The following is a 13,260-nucleotide window of genomic DNA, read 5'->3' as shown; positions in this document are numbered from 1 at the left end:
TCACACTGACAGGTGAGACATGACTCACCTGTACATCGCAACACTGGTTCTAATGTGACCACTTTCGACCTGATGGGCTGACTGGAGATCAGTACTCACGTCGTCTTCATAGCGCAGGTGGATGCTGCTGATCTTGACCTGCAGGTTTTTGATCACCTGAGTGGCCAGTTTCTCCACAAACGTGTCCTTCTTCTCCTCCTGAGGTTTCTCTAAAAAAAAAAAAACAAAAAAAAAAAAAACAGGAAAACAGTCTATGAGACCTGAGACCAGGACTCAGACCTGGACCTGAACAGAAGCCTGAAAACAGGAGGTCAAACCTGTCTGAGATGTAAAGGTTGAAATATGACGTCAAAACGTTCATCATGAATGAGTCAATGAGACGTCATCATTTTCCATTTTTATTTAAATTTTATCTTCCACATTTGTCATCTACTGTTTTTCCGTTAGTTAGGAACTTTTAGAGCGACTCAGGAGAAGATAAAATGCTCTGTGAAAACGGCCCAACTTAACGCTAAGCCTGCTTCCATCACAGCCAAACCTTTAAACTCACCTCCTTTGTTGTCGTGTCGTTTCAACTTCTTCAAGCCTTTTTTGTGCTTTTTATGTTTTTTATGTCCTTTAGGGACTTTGGCAGCGTTAAAGAGAGAGACAGAGTTTAGTGAGACGACAGCCTGAAAACACAGCGAGAGCAGGAAGCAGCAACACACACACACTCATCACCAGAGTGATTTAACAGTAGCTTCCAATCAATCAGACAGGTGGAGGTGAGGGGAGACCAGCCAATCATAGCACAGAGTTAAACCTCTCCAGAACAGTTTAAAGGATCAGGATGTTTTTCATGATCCATATGAACTGACATCTGAAGAAACGTGAATTTTAGGCTGTTGTAGGATTTAAGTTTTCACTTATTCAGACTCTGTCATGTGTTTAAGAGATGATCTGAAAACACTTTGTCCTTCCTGATACCTGACCGTGTGAATCAGCTGATACCTGAAAGTGTGAATCAGCTGATACATGATCGTATGTGTGAATCAGCTGATAGCTGAAAGTGTGAATCAGCTGATACCTGACCATGTGTGAATCAGCTGATACCTGATCTGATACTACTGTGTGAAACTCAGTTTAACAGCTGTAAACTTCTGACCTAGTGGATGTGATATGGTTGCTGTCATTGTTGTATGACTCTCTGTAAAACATGAACGAACACATGAAGAATCTGTTACACGTTACACAATTTACTGGAAATCAATTCTTCTTCAGCGCTCTAAAACAGGAAGTTGTACTGTGCTGCCATTGGTAGCTACTGTTTTAGTAGCAGTAACAGTGAAGAAGAACTGAGCAGCATGAAACTACAAAGTTTAATAATATAATAATATAGTTCGGTTAGAATCAGATGTTTTTATTATAAATGACTGCAATGTAACCTACTGATGTCTTCATATACCAACAGTCCTGTGTGATGTCATCATGTACCAACAGTCCTGTGTGATGTCATCATGTATTAATATGTGACTTCTATTCTGTATTAATTTAACTGTCCTACTTTATTCTGTGGTAAATTGTGTGTGTGTGTGTGCACGTGTGTTTTACCATTGTGAGGCTCCTTGTAAACAACACTCTCCAGACTGAACAGCAGATCTCCAGTCTGAGACGCTGACAGCAAACGCAGCATGAACAGTACAGACAGTAAATTAGTTAATTAATCTATTCATCCATTCATCTGTCCAAGACCTGGTTCACTGAGTCTGTGTGGATCAGGTCTCCATCGGATCAGAGCAATCAGCCAAAGATCATTGAAGAATAAATCTGAGGGTTAGAATGACTTTCTGAACCATCCATGGTCTGACTTCTCGGTCCACTCCAGAACATTAATCTGATCCCTGACCAGTTAATCTGATCCCTCACCAGTTCACCCACTGCATGATCTGATCCACCTCACAGAGATTACCAGGGGAAAAGTGAAACATCTATCACTGACAGAAGCTTGTTTAAAATGTTTAATTTGATAAACGACTCAAAAAGACCAGAGCTGGTCACATGACCTCTGTGCTGTCGCTGGTCTTGTGACCTCTGTGCTGTCATCAGTGAGATAATGTGATTTTAATTCTGGCTTTTAAAAAGCAGCTGATTCAGATCTGAGTCCTAAACATAACTAAAACTAACTAATGGACTGATCTGTACCACAAGGGACCAGGTCTTCTCCAGACTACAGTCTTCTTCTGATGACCTCCTGACCTCTGATGTATTCAGGACTCACTTTGAACTACAAAGAGACTAAATCAGAGCTCTGATGGTCCCACTGTGATCTAAATCCTGAGGTCTAAGGACTCTGAACACGTCACTATCAACCTGAAACTCAAAGTCCAGATCCAGTCTGGATCCAGCTGACAGCATCACAGCTCTGACACTGATCTGGTCCTGTCTTTACTGATCTGTCTTCCTGTGTGACTCGTCCTGTTGTGTTGTGTATCTGCAGGAAACCAAAGTTGATCACACAGCAGCAGAAAATAAAGAGAAAGCAGGAAACACAAACCACCAGGTGAGTGCTCAGGTGTTACAAGCTCAGTCAGAGGTCAGAGGTCAGCCTGTCTCACCTCTCCGTGCAGCCATTTGCAGCGCCTCCTCGATGCGTTGCAGCTCTCTCTGCTTTGCCTCCTGGTGGTAACGCTCCTCCTTTGCTGCATCGTACTTTATCGCTGAGGACAAAATGAAATTACAGTTTGTGATTCAACAGATTTTTTACTTCACCTGCTAAGCTCCACCTGTTGACCTCCACCGGTTGACCTCCAGGTAAAAACCTGGAAAACTGTTGGTTTCTGCTCTTCAAGAGAAACTGTTCTGCCTGAGGCTGCAGGGAAGTGATGAGTGAAACTACACAAACAAACAGACATAAAGTTTGTCAGTGTCCCTGTTGTCCCTTAGGTGTGTGTCTGTTTGGGTAAAGCTGTCTTGTTAACTAACAACAGTTTGTTTTGTTTGTAAAGAAAAGTTGTGTTTCTCACATGCACAAAAGGAGGACCTGCTAATGAAGGAACAGCCCCACAGAACTACTACAGGTCTGAGGCTCCACAGGGATCTGGTCTGTGTCACAAGGAAACTCAAACTGTCTTAGGTGTCTTCACAGGAAATATCATATAAATACAATGAATGACGTCCCCTGAACACAGCTCCGTGTTTCTGTTCAGGATTAAGACCTTGACTAGTCATTTTACAGTTTCTTCCTAACAGGTTAGAAACACCTAAGCTTAGGTACATTGTTCAGCTCAGAGATGAAAAACAGACACTGCAGCTGCTACAAGACCTGTTTCTGATTCCAGACCAGTTTCTAATTCCAGACCTGTTTCTGTGTCTGACAGTGAGCCAGCGAACAAGAACCTGGACTCTGGAGGCATCTTTTATCTCTGTGACCAGAGGCCACAAACACACCAGAGTCTGCTGTCATACAGCACTGTGGACACAAGAGGACTAGGCAGCAGAGGTCCCAAGTCTAGGGTCAAGACAGGCAAGTCATAATTCAAAACCAAAACATCCCCAGTCAACAAGTCCCACATAAGTTAAGACCAACAGTCCCACATCAAAATAAACCAGTTCCAAACATTCACCCTGAGGCCAGAGTCCGGCACTTGTAGTTTCTTTCCAGCTCATTCTGATTGGATGTTAGCAAGCCTCCACCCAGCCTCCATCCTGCTAAAGTTTGGCATGCTAGCTCTCTAACTGTTACCAGTACCACATACCAGTAAAACCTCCAAGGATCAGTTGTAGAAACCAGTTAACTCCAGAATCCCACATTACAGACCAGCAGACTGAGACGGTCTCAGACAGACGACGCAGGGCTGCACGACGTGAAACATTAAGAGCTGGTTTCTCCATCACAGACAAACCCTCTTCTACAGCGAAGGAAGGATCCTGACGTGTGACACTTAGCATTCTGAGCTAATTCAGCACATGGATGCACATGTCATGACTGGAGCTGCTTCAGAGTAAAAGCTCTCCAGCTGCAGGACTCTGACAGCTAAAAAGGCTTTTATTATGAAGGTCAGTCATTGTTCTTCAGGTCACAGCAGTGTTGTGAATTATCACAACTCATGAGTTATTTCATGTTGTGGACGTCGTGCAGCTCCGACAGGAACAGACGGGATTGGACCTGAACCACCACCTGAGAACTTACCGTTATATGGACACGTTTTCAGCTGAGATCCAGCTGGAACACACACACACAACAACTGAGAACACACACTCCTCCATATATCATACACTCCACATGCCACATATGTACAAGCGCTGCCCCCAGACCAGACCGGCCAATCAGCAACTATGAAGGCAGACTCACTCATTTTGAATAAATGGGTGGAATGGGTGGATGGATGAATGGATGGGTGGATGGATGGATGGATGAATGTGTTGTCACTGTGATTATTGATAAACAGAGACAGGCTGCTTCATCTTTAAACGTTAGTTGTATCAGAACAGGGTCACCTGACAGAGGAGAGGCCTGTGATTGGTTGATCTGGTGATGGAGCTCTGTCCGTTTGTCCATGGAGTCAATGTAAACTAATACACCTGTATTACTCAGCACAGTGGTCTGAAGCAGGAAGGTCAAAGGTCACTTACTGGCTCCAGGAACCACCAGCAGGTACAGACCATCCAACGTGGCGACAACAGCGTCATTGTAAAGGTTCTTCCAGGGAATCTTCAAGGTCAGCTTCCCTGAAACACAGGTGGGTTCTCAGGTTAGACCTGGACAGATCTAGACAGACCTGAACTGTCCCGAACAGTCCTGAACTGTCCTGGACAGACCTGAATTGTCCTGGACAAACCTGAACAGTCCTGACCAGTCCTGAACAATCCTGAACTGACCTGGAAAGACCTGGACAGACCTGAACAGACCTAAACTGTCCTGAACTGTCCTGGACAGACCTGAACTGTCCTGAACAGACCTGACCAGACCTGACCAGACCTGACCAGACCTGAACAGTCCTGAACTGTCCTGAACAAACCTGACCAGACCTGACCAGACCTGACCAGACCTGAACAGACCTGAACAGACCTGAACAGACCTGAACAGACCTGAACAGTCCTGGACAGACCTGAACAGACCTGAACAGACCTGAACAGTCCTGGACAGACCTGGACAGACCTGAACAGACCGGAACAGACCGGAACAATCAGGACCAAACACTTCTGCAGCAGTTTCTTTTATCAGTGGAGTTAACTCTAACAGGCGTTAAACCAGCAGCTCCTGTTGTGTTATCATCTGACAGCAGGTTTGATCACACTGACACACACAGCGTCCTCTGCTGAATTCACTGTTTTAATGCTGTTATCACACTGTTATTCATACTGTTTGACTGAAAACTGATACACCCCCTGTGTAACATCACTAAAATGTTAAAGGATTCTAAAATACAATAGTTGTTTTATTTGAAGTTGAAGTATATTTGCTCTGATCTGTGTATCATCCACATCCAGGAGGATCCAGCCTGTTACCAGAATAAAGGCTGACATATGAAATATTAAAAATAAACGACTGAATCTCACTGCTGGAGCTGAACTGACTTTAATATGAACCTTTCATTTCAATTTAATTGGTCAAACATTTTTCAAAGAATTGGCTTCATTCCTGTTGGTCTAATGAACCTGTAATCACTCAACAGAGCAGGACTCAGACTTCAGTCAGTACTTACCGATCTGCCCGGCCTTCACTTTGAAGGGAACATTAAACTCACTCTGAAACACAAACACATAAACTGTTATCATTACAGCTCCAATACTTAGCCGATTAATCAATTAGCTGATTGGAGGGAATATTGATCAGAAACCAGTGGAGTTTGTTCTCCTGTGGATTCCTGCAGCTTCCTTCCACAAAGACCTGCAGGTTACGCGGTGACTCTAACCTGCCCGCAGGGGTGAATGTGAGTGTGAATGGTTGTTTGTCTGTGTGTGTCAACCCTGCGATACAGTGGTGACCAGGTGTACCCTGTGCTCACACAGTGTCAGCTGGAATCGGCTCCGCTCCGCTCCGCACCGCACTCTGTAAGTCTGCTTTAGGATCTTGTCATGAACTAGAGACTCTGACCTGCTGGGGGCGCTTGAGTAAAGTCAGAGCATCAAAGCATTCATGCTATGCTGGGTAATAATGAACCAGAGGTCTCACTCTTAGTTTAAATGCTGAACAGTCACAAACAGGAAGTTTGGTTTTTGCTGCAAGTCTGAGTCATCAGAGTGTCATCATGGGACCATCTGCGTCTTTACATCACACAGGTCTGAGGGGCATCGCATCAGTGTGTCTCCAGCCTTACAGTGTCACATTATCACAAACAGAACACAAGGTCTGTGTTCATCAATCAGAAGATACAGATCTGTTTGACAAATAATTTCAGACTCTAACAGGCTGGTTCAGAGTCGATCCATGACTTCAATGCTGACCAAGACCTGACTCTCCTTATTATCTGAAGGTGAACAGGTGAACGCGACTAGCGTGGACCCCCTCAGGTTCAGGACTTACCAGAGCGTTTTCCTTCACCTTCAGGTTCTCAAGAACAACATTTCCTGCAGGAAGAAGAAGAAACAGTTTATTAAAGGACAGTTTCACATTTTCTTTATGTCTGTGTTAAGCCAACAGACCATATGAACATGTGAACATATGAACATGTAATCATGTGAACACATGATGGATACATCATGGTCCTCTTTCTGTCTGAGATATAACCTGAAGTTTATCTCAGGGTAATAATAAACAGGGTTATTGATTAATGATTAAAATGATCAGGATCTGACAGTTTCCACCTGGTTATTTTCCATCAACACTCAGCAGCTCAGAGTTGTCAGCTGATTGGTGCAGCCAGCTGTGAGGTGTCACATGTCTTAGGTATGAACTAGTGAGAGTTTCCCTCCATCAGGTGTGACACAGAATCCATTACATTACAGAGGAATCCAACCTGTCAGACAGGTGTAGGTTCACAACATGTCCAATAATAACCTGCTGTCATTAACAAAATAAATAAATTGACTTAAGTATCTGCAGTTGTGTATAACATACATCTGTTTACCTGGTGTCAATAAAGATTAGTTTTGACTGAGCGTGAACAGCTATTTGTCCTGTGAAGGTGAACGTGGTGTTTTAGTTTTTAATCACAAGTTTAAATTCCCTTCATCATCATGTTTTTTCTGAAAGCACTTCCTGTCTGATGTCGTGTCGGTTGGGGGGGTGTTGTTGCTGCTGCTTACTGACGTTCTGTCACGTTGAAATTATCACGCCAAATCTCGTTTGAACACCTGCTAATTAAATGTGCAGGAGTTCGCTAATGGACGGTGAACATGAAAACGCATGACAGGAAGGTTTTACTCATCGGCAAACATATAATCAGCAAACAACCCCTCTAATCCAAAGAACTTTAAATATAAAGCCACAACAAAGCGTTTGCTTCTGTAAATGTCTCGCTGTATTTTGGCGGAGATATGGCGCGAACACCACGCGAAGCTTTCACTAAAGTTTACATTAAATCGAAAGCAAAGCTGAATTATTTTTCAGATTAATGCCGACATTAAGAGCAGATCCTGGGGTTTCGCAGTAGATATTCGGACATGTTTTAGATTGTGTTTATGGTGGTATAAAAAGCGATGACTTTTGAAGTATGATATTTCTGAACGAAGTCTGGTATTCCTCCGCTTATTACCGCGGTAGCTGCTAGCTGGCTGCTGAGCTTACCTCCCCAGATCCCGATCTTGAGCTGAGACTTGTCCAAGTTCTCCACGTAGTCTCCGATGAACCTGTTGAGCAGGTCGCTGACCAGGGACTCGAACACCATGGCTCAAAGCTCCGGACTGGACCCTGCTGCAGGGTCACCGTCAGTCAGATTTCACCTGATTTCCGGTTTAGGCGATGACAGAATTCAAGAATCGAGTCTCTCTGGGATCGACTGTGTTGGATTAGTGCTGTCTGTGTGTGGCCCATAGACTGTGGACCAGTGTTTGTGAGAGAGAGAGAGAGCATCGATCAGTCAGCTGATGGAGGGTGTGTCTGTTACACACACACACACAAACACACAAACAGCAAGAACTTCTCGGCTCTCCCTCTCAGTGGTACGAAAGGAGAACACAGAAGAACCTCCTCATGAACTCAGTGACGTTAACTGGGCCGAGCTTAGCATAGCACGGCTATCTCACGGCTTTAACTGTTTGTACTGATTTAGTGGACAGTGTTTGATTTAGTGTCCCTGCTGGTACCAGTTCTCAAACCAGTTTGTGGACTTGTTAGTGGTTTTATTCCAGTTCACAAAGTTTGGCAGAAGACATTATGATAAATCAACACAACACAACACAACACAACCATGTTTGTTAATGACAGAAACTACAGAGAATGAGGTCTGTGGTCAGGAGGAACTAGGACATAACACAGTTAGTTAGTTAGTCAGTCAGTCAGTCAGTCAGTTAGTTAGTTAGTTAGTTAACTGGATGAGACAGATGTCCAATGTGGGACAATGAGGGCTCAAGTGAACTCAGGTTCAGTCTCATTGTGTTCATATAACAAAGCTCTCACGTCCTGTTGTTTGTGTCTTTGCTGATCTTTAAATGTGCCCCCCCCCCCTTCACTGGAATAGAGAATAATGTGTTGCAGATTAAACAGATTACATTACTTTATGAAGTCATGTTATTTGAGATTAGATGACATTCACCTGCTCATGACCAGGTGAGGTCCAGTGATTCCTGTCTGAATGAAGCATCACTCGTTCACTGTGAAGCATTTGGCTCCTGACTCTGACCCCTGCTGCTGGGTCACTGGAACTACAATGACCACTCCATCCTAACCAGATAGAAACTCTGACAGATACCAGGTTTTGAGTCCTCTGTCTTCCTGTGTCAAACTACAGAAGTGAAACTCACCTCCATCATCATGAAGCTGCTTCATGCATGAACTGTTGAGTTGAGTTTATGAGATAAATTATAGAAATTAATTCTGATGTAACTGATGACGATGATGATGAGTCATTGTGTTTACACAGACGTGATGAAGACTTCAGAGAAGAGCAGTCAATTCAATTCAATTCAATTTTATTTGTATAGCGCCAAATCATAATATACATTATCTCAAGGCACTTTACAGGGTCAGGTCAAGACCTCACTTTGTTACAGAGAAAAACCCAACAGTTCCCACAAAGAGCAGCACTTGGCGACAGGGGGGAGGAAAAACTCCCTTTTAACAGGAAGAAACCTCCAACAGAACCGGGCTCAGGGTGGGGGGGTCTGCCTCGACCGGTTGGGTTTAGGAGGAGATAAAAAAGGGGGGTGGGGGGAGGAGAGAGGAGAAAAGAGAGAGAGAGAGAGAGAGACCAGGAACAGCTGTGTAGGTAATGGTGTTATCAATAATAATGACAGATAACAGTGGTTAATAGTAAAGATGAGTAGTGGTGGATCTGGATCCTGCTGCTCCAGAGGCAGAGAGACCTGCAGAATGAGGACAGAGAGAGGGAGAGAGAGGAGAAGCATGAAATACGGGAGAGAAAAAAATACAAAGTTAATGGCATAAAGTAATCGAGAGAGAGAGAGAGAGAGAGCCCAGTGCATCATGGGAATCCCCCAGCAGTCTAGCTCTATAGCAGCATAGCTAAGGGATGGGTCAGGACATACCCGAGCCAGCCCTAACTATAAGCTTTACTAAACAGGACAGTTTGAAGCCTGATCTTAAAGGTAGAGAGGGGGTCTGCCTCCCGAACCCACACTAGGAGCTGGTTCCACAGGAGAGGAGCCTGATAGCTGAAGACTCTGCCCCCCATTCTACTCTTACAAACTCTGGGAACAACAAGTAGACCTGCCCCACAGGTAGACCTGCATCATCATCATTGCTGCTGTGTGTTTCAGATAAAACCAGCAGGGGGCACCATAGTCTGTAAATCTAAATGTACACTCTGTGATCACATTATAAGGAACACCATGCTAACTCTGGAGCTCCTCAGTTCTTCAGGTCCTTGATCCAAATGTTGAAACTTTCCTCTGAGACTCTATCACATTCATGCTGCAGGTCTCCTGTTCTACCACATCCCAAAGGGGGTCTATTGGATCCAGGTCTGGAGACTTAAGACTGACATGTTGATGAAACCAGTTTGTGATATGGACACTACTTCCTGTAGCCATTAGAAGATGGTTAACTGTGGGCTGCAAGGTGGTGCACTGGTCAGCACTGTTCCCCTCACAGCAAGAAGGTTCTGTTTTTGAACCCAGGGCCTTGGGTCTTTCTGTGTGGAGTTTGCATGTCCTCCCTCCAGGTACTCCGGCTTCCTTCCACAGTCCCACAGTAGGTTAATTGGAGACTCTGGTAGTGTCAGCCCACAACACTCAGACAGACTGAGACATTCAGACCAGGATTGACTGGTGTTAAGGCCCACAGTGAGTCCAGAAAACATCCCCACACCATCACACCACTAAATCCAGACTCTGACCCTACCATCTGCTGCCTCAGCAGAAATCCATCAGACCAGATCTTCACCTGTCCAGTGTTGGTGAGCTTGTGTCCACTGCAGCCTCAGGTTTCTGGTCTTGGTAACAGGAAGTTGACCATGACGTGGTCTCAGCTGTTGTAGTCCATCCTCCTCCAGGTTGACCTGTTGTTCACTGTGAAGCTTTTCTGCTCAGCACAGTTGTAGAGTGGTTATCTGAGTGACCGTAACTCCAACCAGTCTGACCATTCTCCTCTGACCTCTGACCTCTGTCATCAGCACAGAGCTGCTGCTCAGGGATGGACTGTTGAGATCAGCAGCTTCAGAAACACCACATCACACTTATTGTGTCTTCACAATCTGAAGTTGTCTTTGTCAAGTATTTCAGTCTGATATGTGTGTTTTTACTAAATTCAAAATAAAGCCAATAATAGCTGAGATAAACCAGACTCTCAGTGTTTCTAACAATCACTCCCTCCCTCATCAAAGGTTTGAAGAGCTGATTTTATTTTATTTTGAAAGGTCACAGGTTTTATTCTGTAGATGAGCTGCTGTGTCAGCATCAGTTTTGTCTCCAGTTTGTCTGAGGTAAATCAGACTGGACTCTGATCTGCTCAGAACCAGCTTTATGAAACTGGTCCTGGTTCAGTTTGTTAAATCAGGACAGACTTTTCACAATAAGAGCTGTTTTTATGAAACAGGCCTCTGTTGTGCAGGTTTATTAAAAAACACACCTCACTAGCTGAAGATGCTCCATGATGACCTCCATTGTTCACCTGCAATTCAACAACTCACCTCTTAATCCTACACTGTTACCATGGTAACAGCCACACAGAGCTACATACCTCAGGCTGAAACAGGGAGTGTTTGTGAGATTTGTTGTCGTTGGTCGTTAATCAAAGTGATCTCTTGCTGATGTCCTTTAATCAGTAGAGTGCAGCAGTGATGTCACCATTCAGAGAATTGCCGCCATGTTTGTAGACAGAACATGAGGAGGATGAAGAATGATAATAATAAAACAGCGGATTGACAATAATAGAGGAAACACAAACTAAGCAGCTGAAGCGGCTGATCCAATGTTCTCCAATAAAACACAGAAAGGATCATTAATGAGATGAGCTCTGAAAAACAGAATTAATGAGCTTCTGTCCACAGTAGCTGATTAAAGTGATGACATGTATAGAGACATGTAATACATGTATAGAGATAAAAAGGAAACAGATGTACAGAGAGAGAATCACACAGTTCAGAGAGAAAACGTCCTTAATACAATACACCGTGTGAACACATGGATGAATGAAATGGTTAATTTTGTGTCCATGTTGTCCAACACTTCAGCATCAGCAACAACAACAATGACAACGACAACAATAACAATAACAATGACAACAACAATGACAACAAAAACTGTGACAACAACAACAAGGACAACAACAACAATCACAATAACAACAAGGACAACAACAACAATGACAAGGACAACAATGACAACAACGACAACAACGACAACAACAAGAACATTGACAAGAACAATGACAACAAGAACAACGGCAACAACAATGACGACAACAACAACAATGACTAGAACTGTGACAAGGACAACAACAATGACAATAACAACAAGGACAACAACAACAACAAGGACAACATTCTGTGTTAGGTTAAACCAAAATAAGAAAATGTTCACTTGTATTATTGTGCATATGCGTTATGTGATTGGATGGATTTTGTTTAATAAAAAAATAAGTAACAAAATAAACAATGACAACAACAACAATGACAACAACAACAACAACAAACAAAATAACAATGACAACAACAACAACAATAATAAACACAATAACAACAACAGCAACAACAACAATTAACAAGAAACAGCAACAACAACAATGACGACAACAACAGTAACAAACACAACAAAAACAATAGTAACAACAACAAACACATCAACATTCATGTTTTACAGTCCTTTTTATGCTTTTATGGACAGTGAAGAGAAACAGGAAATCCAGGTGACCTGCAGGGAATGGTGCGATTTGCTGGGACCTGCAGCTCAGGGTTTTTACACCTGTGTGGTGCACACCCAGTTCACTGAGCCATCATACAACACCCCCAAACCCCACACAACAACATAAATGACTGACTACACTCAGCTGACAGGCCCAGGTCCACCCAACTGAAGCTGATGCATGTTTAACCCGAGGACAGGACAGAGGTCAGAGCTCTTGGCTCTGACACAGAACTTTGACCTTTAGATAAATGAGATGAAACCTTCTGAATTAAGCTCTTTAATTTCTGATGTTTCTCTACATGGTCACAGAGTGTGGATGAGTGACACCGAGATGATGGCCACACCCCCTCACCCCACTCACCTCACTCACACCCCCTCTCCCGCTGGTCATGTGATCTCCTTCCGCTAAGGGGGTCTTTAAATCGCCTGTTATCCCCTCAGAGAGAGAGAAAGAGACAACAGAGTCCCAGCGACAGGTGAGTCACCTCTACACTTTTCTCTCTCTCTCTGTCTGTGTGTCTTGTCCCCTCTCTCTCTCAGATACAGTTTCTTTTACTTTGGACATTTGTCTTTTTAAAAATCTATATAATATGATATAATACAATATAAAACTCTTATTGTGACTATACTTACAACAGTGTTGTCATTCTTTCATGGTGCAACTTACAAAAATCATTTTAAAAGAACACAAAAACAAATCTATGTGAAAAGTGATGTTTATATTTTCCGATGTTTACTCTGTTACAGTTTAATGTTGTCTGTGAACATGAGGAGGACAGATTGGTTGAACAGCTGTGAGCTGCAGTTGATACCCAG

General features: G+C 43.5%; 1 protein-coding gene across 5 annotated transcripts in view; it reads right to left on the bottom strand.

Moving 5' to 3' along the window:
- vps13c (vacuolar protein sorting 13 homolog C) overlaps positions 1-7,942 on the bottom strand; it is a 69,500-nt gene extending 61,558 nt beyond the window's left edge. The window contains exons 1-9 of one of the 5 annotated variants that reach the window (XM_071489976.1): positions 7,709-7,942; positions 6,506-6,549; positions 5,685-5,727; positions 4,612-4,707; positions 4,169-4,201; positions 2,595-2,696; positions 1,591-1,653; positions 551-625; positions 100-209 (exon numbers count right to left, since the gene is read on the bottom strand). In XM_071489976.1, coding sequence (XP_071346077.1) covers positions 100-209; positions 551-625; positions 1,591-1,653; positions 2,595-2,696; positions 4,169-4,201; positions 4,612-4,707; positions 5,685-5,727; positions 6,506-6,549; positions 7,709-7,808 — 666 coding nt within the window. In that variant the 5' untranslated portion in view covers positions 7,809-7,942. The remainder of the gene's footprint in view (positions 1-99; positions 210-550; positions 626-1,590; positions 1,654-2,594; positions 2,697-4,168; positions 4,202-4,611; positions 4,708-5,684; positions 5,728-6,505; positions 6,550-7,708) is intronic. The other 4 variants (XM_071489978.1, XM_071489977.1, XM_071489979.1 and 1 more) reach the window with 4 other exon arrangements.
- Between the last annotated feature and the right edge of the window lie 5,318 nt (positions 7,943-13,260).

Source organism: Trachinotus anak, unplaced genomic scaffold (genome assembly GCF_046630095.1).
Source record: "Trachinotus anak isolate AG129_WGS33_773 ecotype Australia unplaced genomic scaffold, CSIRO_AGI_Tana_v1 ptg000011l, whole genome shotgun sequence".
Lineage (NCBI taxonomy): Eukaryota > Metazoa > Chordata > Actinopteri > Carangiformes > Carangidae > Trachinotus > Trachinotus anak.
The sequence above is the reverse complement of the archived record's forward strand: the minus strand, read 5'-3'. Positions and strand labels throughout refer to the sequence as shown.